The 17103-nt window shown below is 38.3% G+C and overlaps 1 protein-coding gene across 1 annotated transcript in view; it reads right to left on the minus strand.

Moving 5' to 3' along the window:
• Positions 1 to 17103, minus strand: part of ADAMTS20 (ADAM metallopeptidase with thrombospondin type 1 motif 20) — a 166944-nt gene that overhangs the window by 16862 nt on the left and 132979 nt on the right. Inside the window, exon 37 of the mRNA XM_036065623.2 lies at positions 5690 to 5781. Within this exon, the coding sequence (XP_035921516.2) occupies positions 5690 to 5781 (92 nt within the window). The remainder of the gene's footprint in view (positions 1 to 5689; positions 5782 to 17103) is intronic.

Consider the following 17103-nt stretch of genomic DNA (forward strand, 5'->3'; position numbering starts at 1 on the left):
ACAACAGTCAGACAACAAAAAGAAATAAAAGGCATCCAAATTGGTAAGGAAGAAGCAAAACTCTATTTGCAGATGACACGAGACTATAGAAAAGCCTAAATACTCTTCCAAAAAAATACTAGAACTGATAAATGAGTTCAGTAAAGCCATAGGATACAAAATCAATGTACAGAAACCTGTTGCATTCCCATATACTAATAATGAAACAGCAAAAAGTGAAATTAAGAAAACAATCCCAATTATAAGTATACAAAAAAACAATAAAATATCTAGGAATGAACTTAAACAAAGAGGTAAAAGACCTATACTCTGAAAATTATAAAACATTGATGAAAGAAATTGAAGACAATACAAAAAATGGAAAGACATTCCATGCTCAAGGGTTGGGAAAAGAAACATTGTTAAAATGTTTATACTACCCAAAGCAATCTACAGATCTAATGCAATCCCTATCAAAATACCAACAGTATTTTTCACAGAACTAGAACAAACAATCCTAAAATTTGTATGGAACCACAACAGATTTCAAATGGCCAATGTGATCTTGAAAAAGAGGAACAAAATTGGAGGTATCACAATTCCAGACTTCAAATTATATTACAAAGCTGTAGCAGTCAAAACAGTATGGTACTGACACAAAAATTCATAGATCATTGGAATAAAACAGAAAACCCAGAAATAAACCCAAGAATATACGTTCAATTAATCTTTGACAGAGGAGGAATGAATATTCAATGGGAAAAAGATGGTCTCTTCAACAAATGGTGTTGGGGAAATAGGACAGCTACATGCAAAAGAGTGAAGCTGGGCCACTTTCTTGTACCATACACAAAAATAAACTAAAAATGGATTAATTACCTAAATGTGAGGCCTGAAACCATAAAAATCCTTGAAGAGAGCCTAGGTAGTAGTTTCTCTGACACTGGCCATAGCAACATTTTTCTAGATATGTCTTCTAAGGCAAGAGAAAATAAAAGCAAAAATAAACTATTGGGACTACATCAAAAAAAAAAGCTTCTGCTAGCATAGGAAACAATCAAGAAAACTAAAAGGCACCTACTGAATTGGAGAAGTAATTGCAAATGACATATCCAATAAAGGTTTAGTATCCAAAGTATATAAAGAACTTGTATAGGGCACCTAGGCGGTTCAGTCAGTTAAGTGTCTGCCTTAGGCTCAGGTCATGATCCCTGGGTCCTGGGATCAAGTCCTGCATTGAGCTCCCTGCTCAGCAGGAAGTCTGCTTCTCTCTCCCCTTCTGGTCCTCCCCCCTGCTCATTCTCTCTCTCTCTTTCAAATAAATAAATTCTTAAAAAAAAAAAAAAAAGAACTTATATAACACAACACCAAAAAACCCCAAATAATCCAACTACAAAATGGGCAGAAGACATGCACAAATATTTCTCCAAAGAAGACATATAGATAGCCAACAGATACATGAAAAGATGCTCATCATCACTCATCATCAGGGAAATGCAAATCAAAACCACAATGACATATCACCTCATACCTGTCAGAATGGCAAAGATCAACAACACAAGAAACAACAGGCGTTGGTGAGGATGTGGAGAAAAAGGAACCCTCGTACACTTTTGGTGAAAAGGCAAACTGGTGCAACCACTGTGGAAAACAATATGAAGGTTCCTCAAAAAATTAAAAATAGAACTACCATATTATCCAGTGATCACCCTAGTGGGTATTTATCCCTAAAATACCAAAACACTAATTCAAAGGGATACATGCACCCCTATGTTTATTGCAGAATTATTTACAATAGCCAAATTATGGAAGCAGCCCAAGTGTTCATCAACAGATGAATGGATAAAGAGGAGATCATGTCAGCTATATACAGAAGAATGAAACTCCACCGTTCTCTAACACCATACACAAAGATAAACTCAAAATGACAAAAGACCTCAATGTGAGACAGGAATCCATCCAAATCCTAGAGGAGAACATAGGCAGTAACATCTTTGACATCGGCCACAGCAACTTCTTTCAAGATACATCTCCAAAGGCTAGTGAAACAAAAGCAAAAATGAACTTTTGGGACTTCATCAAGATAAAAAGCTTCTGCACAGGAAAGGAAATAGTCAACAAAACAAAGAGGCAACCCACAGAATGGGAGAAGATACTTGCAAATGACACTACAGATAAAGGGCTAGTATTCAAGATCTATAAAGAACTTCTCAAACTCAACACCCAAAAACCAAATAATCAAGTCAAAAAATGGGCAGAAGACATGAACAGACACTTCTCCAAAGAAGACATACAAATGGCTAACAGACACATGAAAATATGTTCATCATCATTAGCCATCAGGGAAATTCAAATCAAAACCACATTGAGATACCACCTTACACCAGTTAGAATGGCAAAAATGGACAAGGCAAGAAACAAATGTTGGAGATGTTGTGGAGAAAGGGGAACCCTCTTACACTGTTGGTGGGAATGCAAGTTGGTACAGCCACTTTGGAAAACAGTGTGGAGGTGCCTCAAAAAATTAAAAATAGAGCTACCCTCTGACCCAGCAATTGCACTACTGGGTATTTACCCCAAAGACACAGATGTAGTGAAAAGAAGGGCCATATGCACCCCAATGTTCATAGCAGCAATGTCCACATTAGCCAAACTGTGGAAAGAGCCGAGATGCCCTTCAACAGACAAATGGATAAAGAAGATGTGGTCCATATATACAATGGAATATTACTCAGCCATCAGAAAGGATCAATACCCAACTTTTACATCAACATGGATGGAACTGGAGGAGATTATGCTAAGTGAAATAAGTCAAGCAGAGAAAGTCAATTATCATATGGTTTCACTTCTTTGTGGAACATAAGGAATAGTATGGAGGACATTAGGAGAAGGAAGGGGAAAATGAAGGGGGCGGAAATCGGAAGGAGAGATGAACCATGAGAGACTATGGACTCTGAGAAACAAACTGAGGGTTCTAGAGGGGAGGGGGGTGGGGGGATGGGTTAGCCCAGTGATGGGTATTAAGGAGGGCACGTACTACATGGAGCACTGGGGGTTGTATGCAAACAATGAATCATGGATCACTGCATCAAAAACTGGTGATGTATTGTATGGTGACTAACAAAACATAATAAAATTAAATTAAAAAAAAAAAGAGGAGGTCGTGTATATAAATATATACACAATGGAATATTACCCAGCCATAAAAAAGAATGAAATCTTGTCATTTGCAATAACAGGGATAGATCCAGAGAGTATAATGCTGAGTGAAATAAGTCAGAAAGACAAATTCATATGATTTCACTCATATGTGAATTTAAGAAACAAAGGAAAAAAGAGACAAACAGAAAAAAAGGTTTTTGACTATAGAGAACAAACTGATGGTTACCAGAGGGGAGGTGGGTGGGGAGAATGGGTGAAATAGGTGATGGGGATTAAGAAAACATTTATCATGATGAGCATTGAGTTTGTATAGAATTGTTGAATCACTATATTGTACACCTGAAATATAACACTGTATGTTAACTATACTGGAATTAAAATTTAATAAAAAGAAAAAAAAAGAATTAATTATTCACAAACTCTTCCAAAAAAGTAGAAGAGGAGGGAATACTTCCCAATTCACTTTAGAAGACCAATATTTCCCTGATATCAAAACTGGATAAGGACCTCACAAGAAAATGACTAGGTCAGTATCTCTTATGAAAATAGTTGAGAAATTCCCAACAAATCAAATCAAATCTAGCAACATATAAAAAGAATGATATTACATGGCCAAATGGGATTTCTCCTAGGAAGGCAAGGTTTTAACATACTATAGTCAACCAGTATGCTATATTGGTATATCTGGTACAGTAATGGACAAGAGCCACAGGATCACCTCAGTACATGTGGAAGCATTTCAAAAACCAATACCCTTTCATGATAAAACCACTTAAATTAGGAATAGAAGGGCACTTCCTCAACTTGACTGGAGGCATCTACAACACATTCATAGCTAACACACTTAATGATGGACTGAATGCCTTTCCCCTAAAATCAGGAATAAGACAAGTATATCTACTCTCATCACTTTTATTTAGTGATGCTCTAGAAGTTTTAGACAGGGTAATGAGGCAAGATAAAAAATAAACAGCATCCATATTGCCAAGGAAGAAGTAAAACTATGTTTATTTGTAGATGACATCACTGTGTATATAGAAAATCCCAAAGAATCCAATTAAAAACTATTATAACTAATAAATGAGTTAAGCAGGGTTGCAGGATACAAGACCAATTTATTAAAAACTACAGGTAAAAATTAGTGAATTATTTGGGTCCCACATCTGGGGGGTCTTTTTACTGGACAACTCTCCCTTGTCAGAAACCTTCTTTATCTTGAGCTGGAATCTTCTGCTCTATTAATGCCTCCTGGAATAACACACTGACCTCATTCCTCTTTCATGGATATCTTTAAATATTTAAAGATAGTTACCATAACCTCCCATTATTTTCCTAGCTACCTTGATTTTCCTTATGTGACATGATTTAAATGTTCCTCTTTTTTTTTTCTCCTTTCCTCTTTTTTTTTTTCTTTCCTGGTTGTTGCCTCCTACTCCTAGATAGATTAAAAACTTACCTTTTTCAAACAGAAATTTAAAATCTTTTGGTGTCAATATTGTGTTTGGGTACTTTATGATTTTATGGGGTGGTTTAGAAATTACTCCATAATCTACATGAGTCATACTGAACTCATGATGGTTGAATAAAACACTTAGGTCTTTTTCATATGACATCACCAGGTTCTATTTGCATTTCTGGACCTAAAATTCATAAATTTATTCCAGATAATTTTTTTCTTATTCGTTTGAACCCATAGTTCTAATGTGTTTGGTCTCCTTTAAGTGTCTTTGTATAGTATAGAAACGTCCTCTCTTTTCAACATAAGTATACTTTCTCTGTCATATGATGAAACTAATGAATGGGAAATCCCAAGAAGAGAGGGCTCTGGCAAACCATTAGCTACTTCTCTTGAAAATATCAATATTATAATTATTACTTCTTGCACATGATTTTTTCAATTAGTGATGTATCTGCCTAACCATGCTACATTAATCTAGCTTACATTTCTCCATCTTATCATAACACTGTTGTTCACATAGACTTTATAAAATCTCTTGTTAAAGATGAGATAGTAAATTTCTTCTAGAAAGCATACTCTATACTAGAAATCACAGAGATGGCATAAAGGGTGTGTGAAGAGAACTCTGGAAATAAAAAATAAAACAAAAATAAAGTCATGGAAATACACTATTTCACAAATAAGAGTTACTCTGGGATTGGTACGGACCCAGACAGCTAATATAACCAATTTTAGCAGCAGTGTATGGAGAGGCCACATGGTTGTGATCCATTCCTTTACTTTGTTATGTATATCCATTCATTTCCATAGACTGGGTGGAAAGATTAAAAATGAAAATGCATGACAGAAGGAGACATAGGCTCTGAACAATTTGAAATCCTTGTAATTGCACCTTTCAAACAAACCTAAAATTGGCAGGGAGATGTTTTTCCTCCAAAATTTATCTATAACCTTTGAAATAAAATTCATATAGGAAATTTGCATTTTTCTATTTACTTATGTTTCTTGCAATATTCTGGTCAAGAAAATTCAGAGAAACAGTATCCGTTTTTTTTCATGGTGAGGGAAAAATAAACAAATATGAAATACCTGTGGGCATCTGGCAGCACTATAGCAATCTCCAGCTGTGGCAAATGGCACTGCTTTTCCAAATACTGTCTGGGCAAAAAGAAGATCTGTGGCTAAAAAAAATAATTGAAACTTTTTAGCACTGAAGCATTGCATATTTTCCAATCTTCATTGCAAAACATACAGTCTTCATATTATACTCTTAAATATATTTATATAATTAATTCAAAATTTTAAGCAAATACGCTATGCAATTATAGTACATGTGTCAGGTTTTCAATAAATAATGTTTAATACAAAAATGTTTATCTCAAAAACCGCCCTAAAAATGGCAGGCACATGTGTAAATTAATCCAGAAGTTTAAAAAAACTAAATACCTTGTTATATTTTACATTATACTGAATATCTAAAATAAAGTGGGTTCAGGAGCAAATTATAGAAGAAAAAAACATTAAAGGTTAATACATCATGACAAAGCCACACATAGGTGCTTATAGACCATATATATATATGATGTATATATATCAATTCATTTAGGCAACTCAAAAACAAAAACATCCAGCTAAAATATTTGTTATTTTGATTTCTAATATTACTGCATTATATTATTATTTTCTTTTGAATCTTACTTTTGCTAACGTCGTTAGCAAAATTTCCCGATTGGCAATAATGCTGGAGATTCTATATGAAGTATCAAAAATAGAGTCATAGGATTAAAGACAGGTTGGAAGGAACCCTAAAAGTCCATTGGTCCAATCAGTTATTCATGCTTGAATCAAATAATAGTCTAACCAACAGTCTTCCAGTCAGTGGCTCTCACCTCCACTAAGGTTGTTTCAAATCACTTCACTTTTCAACAAGACTGAACGATCACTGCATGCCCCCCTGATGACACCAGTTCTCTACAGGCAATCCCCAAAAGTAGCATTCCTACAGATACCGTATCACCAAGGGCAGTTTCCAAGGCTAGGAGGCTTTCAGTTATGTGCCAGAGTCAGCTTGTACCAAATCATGAGAACCAGCTGGGTGTGTCTCTTCCCAACATCATGTACAATGAGCTCGTGTTGGTAGCTTAAAGTTGGCATAGTGGGAATATATATAACCATGGACATTGGCAAATGCTATAAATCAGACTTTGTTAAATGCTGGTTGTTAAACTATTTATCCACACATCACTGCTTATGCTGGCACTTACGGGTTAGGCTGAGGCACAGCACACACAACTTTCAAATCAAGCATCCTTTGCTACTGTCTCCCCCGTCATTACCTGGATAACTCACAGTTAGCTCTAACTCAACACGCCCAAACTAAATACATTATCTTTTTCTCCAGACTTATTTCCTCTGCTATATTTCTCATTTCACTGAACTATGTCACCATCCACCCTGTTATTTTGGAAATCTTTCTAAATATTCTTTGTTGTTAATCCCCATATTCCTTGTCTAAAAATGCTACAGAGTGTACCTCTTTAATATTTCTCAAAGGCTCCCTATTCTGAACCATGCCCCTATTTTAAGCCCGTATCATTTTCATCTGGATTGTTATATTAGCTTCTTAACTATCTTCATGGATACAATTTGTTCTCCTTCCAATTCTGGTTCCTCTTCTGCTGAAACTTTTCCCCAGTGGCTCTCATAACTTATAAAATTCAATTGTGTAGTTAGTACACATTGTTCTTTATGATCTGCTCTCTGGGAACTTCTCTAACAAGCTGCAACCCCCCAATATCCATTTAATTTATGTTTACAGAAAAATGGACTTTTTTAATGGAACCAAGATGATTCACCTTTCCAGGCTTTTGTTCATGCTGTTCCCTCCTCCTGAAACTCCTTTTCTCCACTTCAGTTAACTCAAATTTGTCTTCAAGATTTCCTCAAGATAGCTTCTTGAGGAAAGTTAAAGACTTTTTACTCAACAAATATTTATTTAAAACCTATTGTGAGGGAGGGCAGAGCAAGATGGCAGAGGAGTAGGAGACCTGGATTTCGTCTGGTCTCAGGAATTCAGCTGGATAGGGATCAAACCATTCTGAACACCTACAAACTCAACAGGAGATCGAAGAAAAGAATAGCAACAACTCTCTGAACAGAAAAGCGACCACTTTCTGGAAGGTAGGACGTGCGGACAAGTGAATCCAGGTGATATTCGGGAGGATAGATGGCAGGGGAGGGGGCCTCCGTCCTCTGCTTCTGGCAAGTGATAGAGCCGCGGAGCACAAAATTGGAACTTTTAGAAGTCGGCTCCGCTGAGGGATGTCACTCCAGTGGCTAAGTGGGGGGGGGGGGGGGGGGGCGGGGGGAACCCTTGCTGGGACAGTGTGGTCTCAGGATCATTGGGGTCACAGAAAGACCGGGCGTGCCTGAGTGCAGCAGAGCTCCCAGGTATTGGAGTGGGGAAGCCAGCTGCAGAGATGGAGCTGAGGCACGGGCTCTCAGCTCGGGGTTGCCATAAACCGTGATCTGTGGCACAGTCGGGCCACTGCTCCTCCAGCAGGGACCCAACAAGCGGCAGATCCGGGGAGACCCCCATTCCTCCCCCAGGAGGAGCAGCGCAGGAGCTCACTGCAGGGATCTGCTGGGTTTGGAGACTCCAAATGGGGTCGTGTGCCAGAGATATAAATGCTCGGTGACAGGCCGGGTGAGCACAGACTGCAGCCGGAGACCGGGGAGACGGGAGTGACTGCTTTTCTCTGGGGGCGCACTGAGGAGTGAGGGCCCGAGTTCTTGGCTCCTCCAGGGATGGAGATTGGGAGGCTGCCATCTTCACTCTCGGCCTCCAAAGCTGTACGGAAAGCTTGCAGGGAACAAAAGCTCCCAAGAGCAAACCCGAGCAGATTACTTAGCCCGGACTGGGCAAGGGTGGGGCAATTCCGCCTCCGGCAAAGACATTTGGGAACCATGGCAACAGGCCCCTCCCCCAGAAGATCAGCAAGAACAGCCAGCCAAGACCAAGTTTACCGATCAATGAGAATGGCAGAACTCCAGCGCTAGGGGAATACTGCACATAGAATCAATGGCTTTTTTTTTTACCATGATTCTTTAGTCTTTCAAAGTTAATTTTTTTTAACCATCTTTTTTTTTTTTTGAATTTTTCTTTTTCCCTTTTTCAACCAACATCTTATCAATCCCTTTTTTAAAAAACATTTTTATTTTTCATTTTTAGAGTCATATTCTATCCCTTCATAGTAGTTACCCTTATTTCTGGCATATATATATAAGTTGTTCTCTCTTTAAAATTTTGAGACACAGTTTCTTCTAACAGATCAAAATATACCCTAAATCTCTAGTTTTATGTCTTTGTTCTAGTCTCCTGCCTGATCACATTCTCTCCCTTTTCTTTTCTTTTTTTTTTAAATCCTCTTCTTTCTTTTTTCAAACAACTTCTTATCAATTCCTTTTATAAAATTTTTTATAATTTTCATCTTTACAGTCATATTCCATCCCTCCATCATATCAACCCTTATTTTTGTACATATATAAGTTTTTCTTTCTTTAAAATTTTGGGAGGCACTTTCTTCTAACAGACCAAAATACGCCCAAAATCTAGTGTGTGGCACTGATCTATGCACCAGCCTGATCACATTTGATCATATTCTGGTTTTTTTTGTTTTGTTCTGTTTTTGTTTGTTTTTATCTTTATCTTTTTTTTTTCTTTTTCTTTTCTTTTTCTTTTTTCTTTTCTCTTTCTTTCCCCCTGGTTTCAGGTCTTTTCTGATTTGTTTAGAGTATATTTTCTGGGGACGTTGTTACCCTGTTAGCATTTTGTTCTCTCATTCATCTATTCTCCTCTGGACAAAATGACAAGATGGAAAAAATCACCTCAACAAAAAGAACAAGAGGTAGTACCGACTGCCAGGGATCTACTCAATACGGACATTTAGTACGATGTCGGACCTAGAGTTCAGATCATGATTTTAAAGATACTAGCTGGGCTTGAAAAAAGCATGGAAGTTATTAGAGGAACCCTTTCTGGAGAAATAAAAGAACTAAAATCTAACCAAGTCAAAATCAAAAAGGCTATTAATGAGGTGCAATAAAAAATGGGGGCGCTAACTGCTAGGATAAATGAGGCAGAAGAGAGAATCAGTGATATAGAAGATCAAATGATGGAAAATAAAGAAGCTGAGAAAAAGAGAGAGAAACAACTACTGGATCATGAGGGCAGAATTCGAGAGATAAGTGATACCATAAGACGAAACAACATTAGAATAATTGGGATCCCAGAAGAAGAAGGAGAGAGAGGGGCAGAAGGTATAATGGAGCAAATTATAGCAGAGAACTTCCTTAATTTGGGGAAGGAAACAGGCATCAAAATCCAGGAGGCACAGAGAAACTCTCTCAAAATCAATAAAAATAGGTCAACACCCTGACATGTAATAGTAAAACTTACGAGTCCCAAAGACAACGAGAAAATCCTGAAAGCAGCTCAGGAGAAGATAACTGTAACCTACAATGGTAGAAACACTAGATTGGCAACAGACCTATCCACAGAGACCTGGCAGGCCAGAAAGGACTGGCATGATACATTCAGAGCACTAAACGTGAAAAATATGAAGCCAAGAATACTATATCCAGCTAGGCTGTCATTGAGAATAGAAGGAGAGATCAAAAGCTTCCACAACAAACAAAAACTAAACCAGCCCTACAAGAAATATTGAAAAGGGTCCTCTAAGCAAAGAGAGAGCCTAAAAGCAACACAGACCAGAAAGGAACACAGACAATATACAGTAACAGTCACCTTACAGGCAATACAATGGCACTAAATTCATATCTTTCAATAGTTACCCTGAATGTAAATGGGCTAAATGCCCCAATCAAAAGACACAGGCTATCAGATTAGATAAAAAAAACAAGACCCATCGATATGCTGTCTGCAGGAGACTCATTTTAGACCCAAAGACACCCCCAGATTGAAAGTGAGGGGGTGGAAAACCATTTACCATGCTAATGGACACCAAAAGAAAGCTGGGGTGCCAATCCTTATATCAGACAAATTAGATTTTAAACCAAAGACTGTAATGAGAGATGAGGAAGGACACTATATCCTACTTAAAGGGTCTATCCAACAAGAAGATCTAACAATTGTAAATATCTATGCCCCTAACATGGGAGCAGCCAATTATATAAGCCAATTAATAACAAAAGCAAAGAAACACATTGACAACACTACAATAATAGTGGGGGACTTTAACACCCCCCTCACTGAAATGGACAGATCATCTAAGCAAAAGATCAACAAGGAAATAAAGACTTTACATGACACACTGGACCAAATGGACTTCACAGACATATTCAGAACATTTCATCCCAAAGCAACGGAATACACATTCTTCTCTAGTGCCCATGGAACATTCTCCAGAATAGATCTCAGCCTAGGTCACAAATCAGGTCTCAACCGGTACCAAAAGACTGGGATTATTCCCTGCCTATTTTCAGACCACAGTGCTTTGAAACTAGAACTCAATCACAAGAGGAGAGTCGGAAAGAACTCAAATACATGGAGGCTAAAGAGCATCCTACTAAAGAATGAATGGGTCAACCAGGAAATTAAAGAAGAATTAAAAAAATTTATGGAAACCAATGAAAATGAAAACACAACTGTTCAAAATCTTTGGCATGCAGCAAAGGCAGTCTTAAGAGGAAAGTATATAGCAATACAAGCCTTTCTCAAGAAACAAGAAAGGTCTCAAATACACAACCTAATCCTACACCTAAAGGAGCTGGAGAAAAAACAGCAAATAAAGCCTAAACGCAGCAGGAGAAGAGAAATAATAAAGATCAGAGCAGAAATCAATGAAATAGAAACCAAAAGAACAGTAGAACAGATCAATGAAACTAGGAGCTGGTTCTTTGAAAGAATTAACAAGATTGATAAACCCCTGGCCAGACTTATCAAAAAGAAAAGAGAAATGACCCAAATCAACAAAATCATGAATGAAAGAGGAGAGATCACAACCAACACCAAAGAAATACAAACAATTATAAGAACATATTATGAGCAACTCTATGCCAGCAAATTAGATAACCTGGAAGAAATGGATGCATTCCTAGAGATGTATCAACTACCAAAACTGAACCAGGAAGAAATAGAAAACCTGAACAGACCTAAAACCACTAAGAAAACTGAAGCAGTAATCAAACATCTCCCAACAAACAAGAGCCCAGGGCCAGATGGCTTCCCAGGGGAATTCTACCAAACATTTAAAGAAGAATTAATACCTATTCTTCTGAAACTGTTCCAAAAAATAGAAATGGAAAGAAACTTCCAAACTCGTTTTATGAGGCCACCATTACCTTGATCCCAAAACCAGACAAAGACCCCATCAAAAAGGAGAATTACAGACCAATATCCTTGATGAACATGGATGCAAAAATTCTCACCAAAATACTAGCCAATAGGATCCCACAGTACATTAAAAGGATTATTCACCATAACCAAGTGGGATTTATCCCTGGGCTTGCAAGGTTGGTTCAACATCCACAAATCAATCAACGTGATACAATACATTAACAAAAGAAAGAACAAGAATCATATGATCCTCTCAATAGATGCAGAAAAAGCATTTGACAAGCTACAGCATCCTTTCTTGATCAAAACTCTTCAGAGTATAGGGATAGAGGGTACATACCTCAATATCATAAAAGCCATCTATGAAAAACCTACAGCGAATATCATTCTCAATGGGGAAAAACTGAGAACTTTCCCCCTAAGGTCAGGAATGCGGCAGGGATGTCCACTATCACCACTGCTATTCAACATAGTATTAGAAGTCCTAGCCACGGCAATCAGACAACAAAAAGAAATCAAAGGCATCCAAATCGGCAAAGAAGAAGTCAAACTCTCACTCTTTGCAGATGATATGATACTTTATGTGGAAAACCCGAAAGACTCCACCACAAAACTGCTAGAACTCATACAGGAATTCAGTAAAGTGGCAGGATATAAATCAATGCACAGAAATCAGTGGCATTCCTATACACCAACAACAAGACAGAAGAAAGAGAAATTAAGGAGTCGATCCCATTTACAATTGCACCCAAAATCGTAAGATACCTAGGAATAAATCTAACCAAAGAGGCAAAGGATCTGTACTCAGAAAACTATAAAATACTCATGAAAGAAATTGAGGAAGACACAAAGAAATGGAAAAACGTTCCATGCTCATGGATTGGAAGAACAAATATTGTGAAGATGTCAATGCTACCTAGAGCAATCTACACATTCAATGCAATCCCCATCAAAATACCATCCACTTTTTTCACAGAAATGGAACAAATAATCCTAAAATTTGTATGGAACCAGAAAAGACCCCGAATAGCCAGAGGAATGTTGAAAAAGAAAAGCAAAGCTGGTGGCATCACAATTCCGGACTTCCAGCTCTATTACAAAGCTGTCATCATCAAGACAGTATGGTACTGGCACAAAAACAGACACATAGAACAATGGAACAGAATAGAGAGCCCAGAAATGGACCCTCAACTCTATGGTCAACTAATCTTTGACAAAGCAGGAAAGAATGTCCAATGGAAAAAAGACAGTCTCTTCAACAGATGGTGTTGGGAAAATTGGACAGCCACATGCAGAAGAATGAAACTGGACCATTTCCTTACACCACACACAAAAATAGACTCAAAATGGTTGAAAGACCTAAATGTGAGACAGGAGTCCATCAAAATCCTAAAGGAGAACACAGGCAGCAACCTCTTCGACCACAGCTGCAGCAACTTCTTCCTAGAAACATTGCCAAAGGCAAGGGAAGCAAGGGCAAAAATGAACTATTGGGACTTCATCAAGATAAAAAGCTTTTGCAAAGCAAAGGCAACAGTCAACAAAGCCAAAAGACAACCAACAGAATGGGAGAAAATATTTGCAAATGACATATCAGATAAAGGGCTAGTATCCAAAATCTATAAAGAACTTATCAAACTCAACACCCAAAGAACAAATGATCCAATCAAGAAATGGGCAGAAGACATGAACGACATTTTTCCAAAGAAGACATCCAAATGGCCAACAGACACATGAAAAAGTGCTCAGCATCGCTCGGCATCAGGGAAATCCAAATCAAAACCTCAATGAGATACCACCTCACACCAGTCAGAATGGCTAAAATTAACAAGTCAGGAAATGACAGATGTTGGCGGGGATACGGAGAAAGGGGAACCCTCCTACACTGTTGGTGGGAATGCAAGCTGGTGCAACCACTCTGGAAAACAGTATGGAGGTTCCTCAAAAAGTTGAAAATAGAGCTACCATATGATCCAGCAATTGCACTACTGGGTATTTACCCCAAAGATACAAATGTAGGGATCCGAAGGGGTACGTGCACCCTGATGTTTATAGCAGCAATGTCCACAATAGCCAAACTGTGGAAAGAGCCAAGATGTCCATCGACAGATGAATGGATAAAGAAGATGTGGTATATATATACAATGGAATATTATGCAGCCATCAAAAGGAATGAGATCTTGCCATTTGCAACGACGTGGATGGAACTGGAGGGTGTTATGCTGAGCAAAATAAGTCAATCAGAGAAAGACATGTATCATATGACCTCACTGATATGAGGAATTCTTAATCTCAGGAAACATACTGAGGGTTGCTGGAGTGGGGGGTGGGGTGGGAGGGATGGGGTGGCTGGGTGATAGACATTGGGGAGGGTATGTGCTATGGTGAGCACTGTGAATTGTGCAAGACTGTTGAATCACAGATCTGTACCTCTGAAACAAATAATGCAATATATGTTAAGAAAAAAAAAAGATAGCAGGAGGGGAAGAGTGAAGGGGGGGAAAATTGGAGGGGGAGATGAACCATGAGAGATGATGGACTCTGAAAAACAAACAGAGGGTTCTAGGGGAGGAGGGTGGGAGGATGGGTTAGCCTGGTGATGGGTATTAAAGAGGGCACGTTCTGCATGGAGCACTGGGTGTTATGCATGAACAATGAATCATGGAACACTACATCAAAAACTAATGATGTAATGTATGGTGATTAACATAACAATAAAAAATTTAAAAAAATAAAACCTATTGTGAATTGGATATTATTTTAAGTACTCTAAGAACGTATCAGTGGAGGAAAGAGACTGATGGAACCTGAGTCCTACCAGAGTGAGACAGGTAATAAAGTAAATATTACATTATATTAGGGGTGATAATTGCTATAGAAAAAAATAAATCAGTTAAAAGAAGGAGAGAAAGGGATTTTAGGAATGGAGAGTGGTCCAGGATGGCCTGATTGAGAAGGTGAAATTAAGCAGAAACCCAAAAGAAATGAAGGAGTAAACCATACAGGTAACTGTAGCACAATTGTTCCAGGCAAATAGAACAAAGTGCAAAGGCCTTAAGGTGAGAGCATGCTTGATGTGTTCAAGGAACAGCAAAGGGACAAGTATGTCTGGAGCAGAGTGTGCAAGGAGGGAGCAGAGAAGTGATGGAGGTGGGGAGGTCATGTTGAGCTTTGTTGACCGTTGAAAGGATTTTTTATTTTACTTTGAGTTAGATGGTAAATGTTCAGAGAGTTTTGATCAGAGTTCAGGTTGTTAAAAAGATGAAATATGGAAATGTATAAAATATGATGTGGCTTATGTTTTACAGGATTACTCTGGCTTCTCTGTTGAGAATGTAGGTCAGGAGGTAGGAGAGTGGTACAATACTGAAATAGGAATACTACAATTTTAGTTGGCTTAATAATCCAGGGGGAAATGGTGTGGACTCAGATGAAGGTGGTAGCAATGAGGTAGTGAGAAAGTGATATTTGATATGTGTCTTAGCTCAGGCTGCCGTAACAAACCACTGTGAACTGTGGCTTAATCAACATAAATATATTTCTCTAAGATCTGGAGGCTGGAAGGGGGAGATCAGTGGACCAGTATGGTCACATTCTGGTGAGGGCCCTTTTCCTGGCTTGCAGATGGTCATCCTTCTTGCTGTCTCCTCATATGGCAGAGAGCGCTCTGGTGTCTTTTCCCCTTTTGATAAGGGCATTAATCCCATCAGGAAGGCCCCACCTTCATGACCTTATCTAAACCTAATTATCTCCCCATAACCAAATATCATCACATTGGGGATTAGGGCTTTATCATATGAATGTTGGGAGACATGATTCAGTCCATAGTAGCATGTATGTTAGAGATTCACCTGACAGAATTTGATGATGGATTGCATGTAGGTGTGAGAGAAAGGGAGGAGCTAAGCTGTTGCTAGATTTTTAGCTGGAGTATCTAGGAGATTATATGTGCCATTTCCTGAAATGATAAAAATTTGAGATAGAAAGAGTGGATGTGAGAAGAAATACTGAAAGTACAGTTTTGGATACATTGAGTTTGATATGCCTATTAGACATTCATGTGGATTTGCTGAGTCAAGAGCTGAATATTGGAGTTTAGAGTAACAGTCCAAATTGAAGATATACATTTGGGACCATCCCTTGGAATCTATAAATAGAATGAGATTCCCAAAGGGATCTGTGTCCTAAAGCTCTTCAACATTCAGTGTTGTGGAAGATGAAGAATAACCAGTCAAGCTGAGAAACTGTGAAAAAGACAGGAGAAAGTGGCCAGGACAGGAATCAAGTAAGATGAAAACCAAGAACTTGTCACTGGATTTCGAGAAATGGAGGTAGAATTGGTCATTTAAGAGGGAAGGGAAAGTTTGCTGAGCAAATGTTCTCGAAACTTCCCCAATGCAGGAACAGTGGGTGTTCAGTTTGCAGAGCAAATGTTCTCGAATAGGTACAAAGTGATGAGACTAAAGAACAAGAGAGGGTTGCCTTAGGTGGGAGTGGGAATAGTTCACCCACAGTAAGCAGGAGAGAAGGAAAAGTCTGTAGGTGAAGATTTGGGTAGCTTATAGATGGGATGGTGGTAGGTTGTGGAAAAGCTCTTCTGGTAGTTTTATTTTCTTAGTGAGACAAGAAGCAAGATCATCAGCAACGAGTAGATAAAGTGGAAGTGTTGGAAATTTTAGAAATTTGAAGCTAGAGGAGAAGGTGTTAGTTAGGCATTTAGGGGTGTGGGGGTGGAAATGAACTAGGGAAGGGCAACAGGATTACCCAAGCAGCATGTAGCTTAGTAGTCATGCATTTAAGGGGAGATCAGTCAGAAGGGCAGTATATAAGGGGCTACACTCATGTTTCATGTTGCAAGTGCAGTACAGGGGAAATGTTTAATCAAGACTGGGTTTTTGCCACCCAAACTGGAGGAAAGAAAAGAGAGACCAGAGAGTTGAAAATGTATACATTGTATTCTCAGGGCCCAGCCTAATGCCTGGCAAATAGCAGAGTTGTTTGATAAAATAACAAAATATAACCGCTTAATAAACAGCAAATAAGTTACCAAGTTCCCCTTATGTACTTAGCAATGCTACAACATACATTATTAAATAACAACCAGCATTTATTGAGCATTTACTATATGCAAGGCACTTACTAGGTA

The sequence above is a fragment of the Halichoerus grypus genome, chromosome 6 (genome assembly GCF_964656455.1).
Source record: "Halichoerus grypus chromosome 6, mHalGry1.hap1.1, whole genome shotgun sequence".
NCBI classification, from domain to species: domain Eukaryota; kingdom Metazoa; phylum Chordata; class Mammalia; order Carnivora; family Phocidae; genus Halichoerus; species Halichoerus grypus.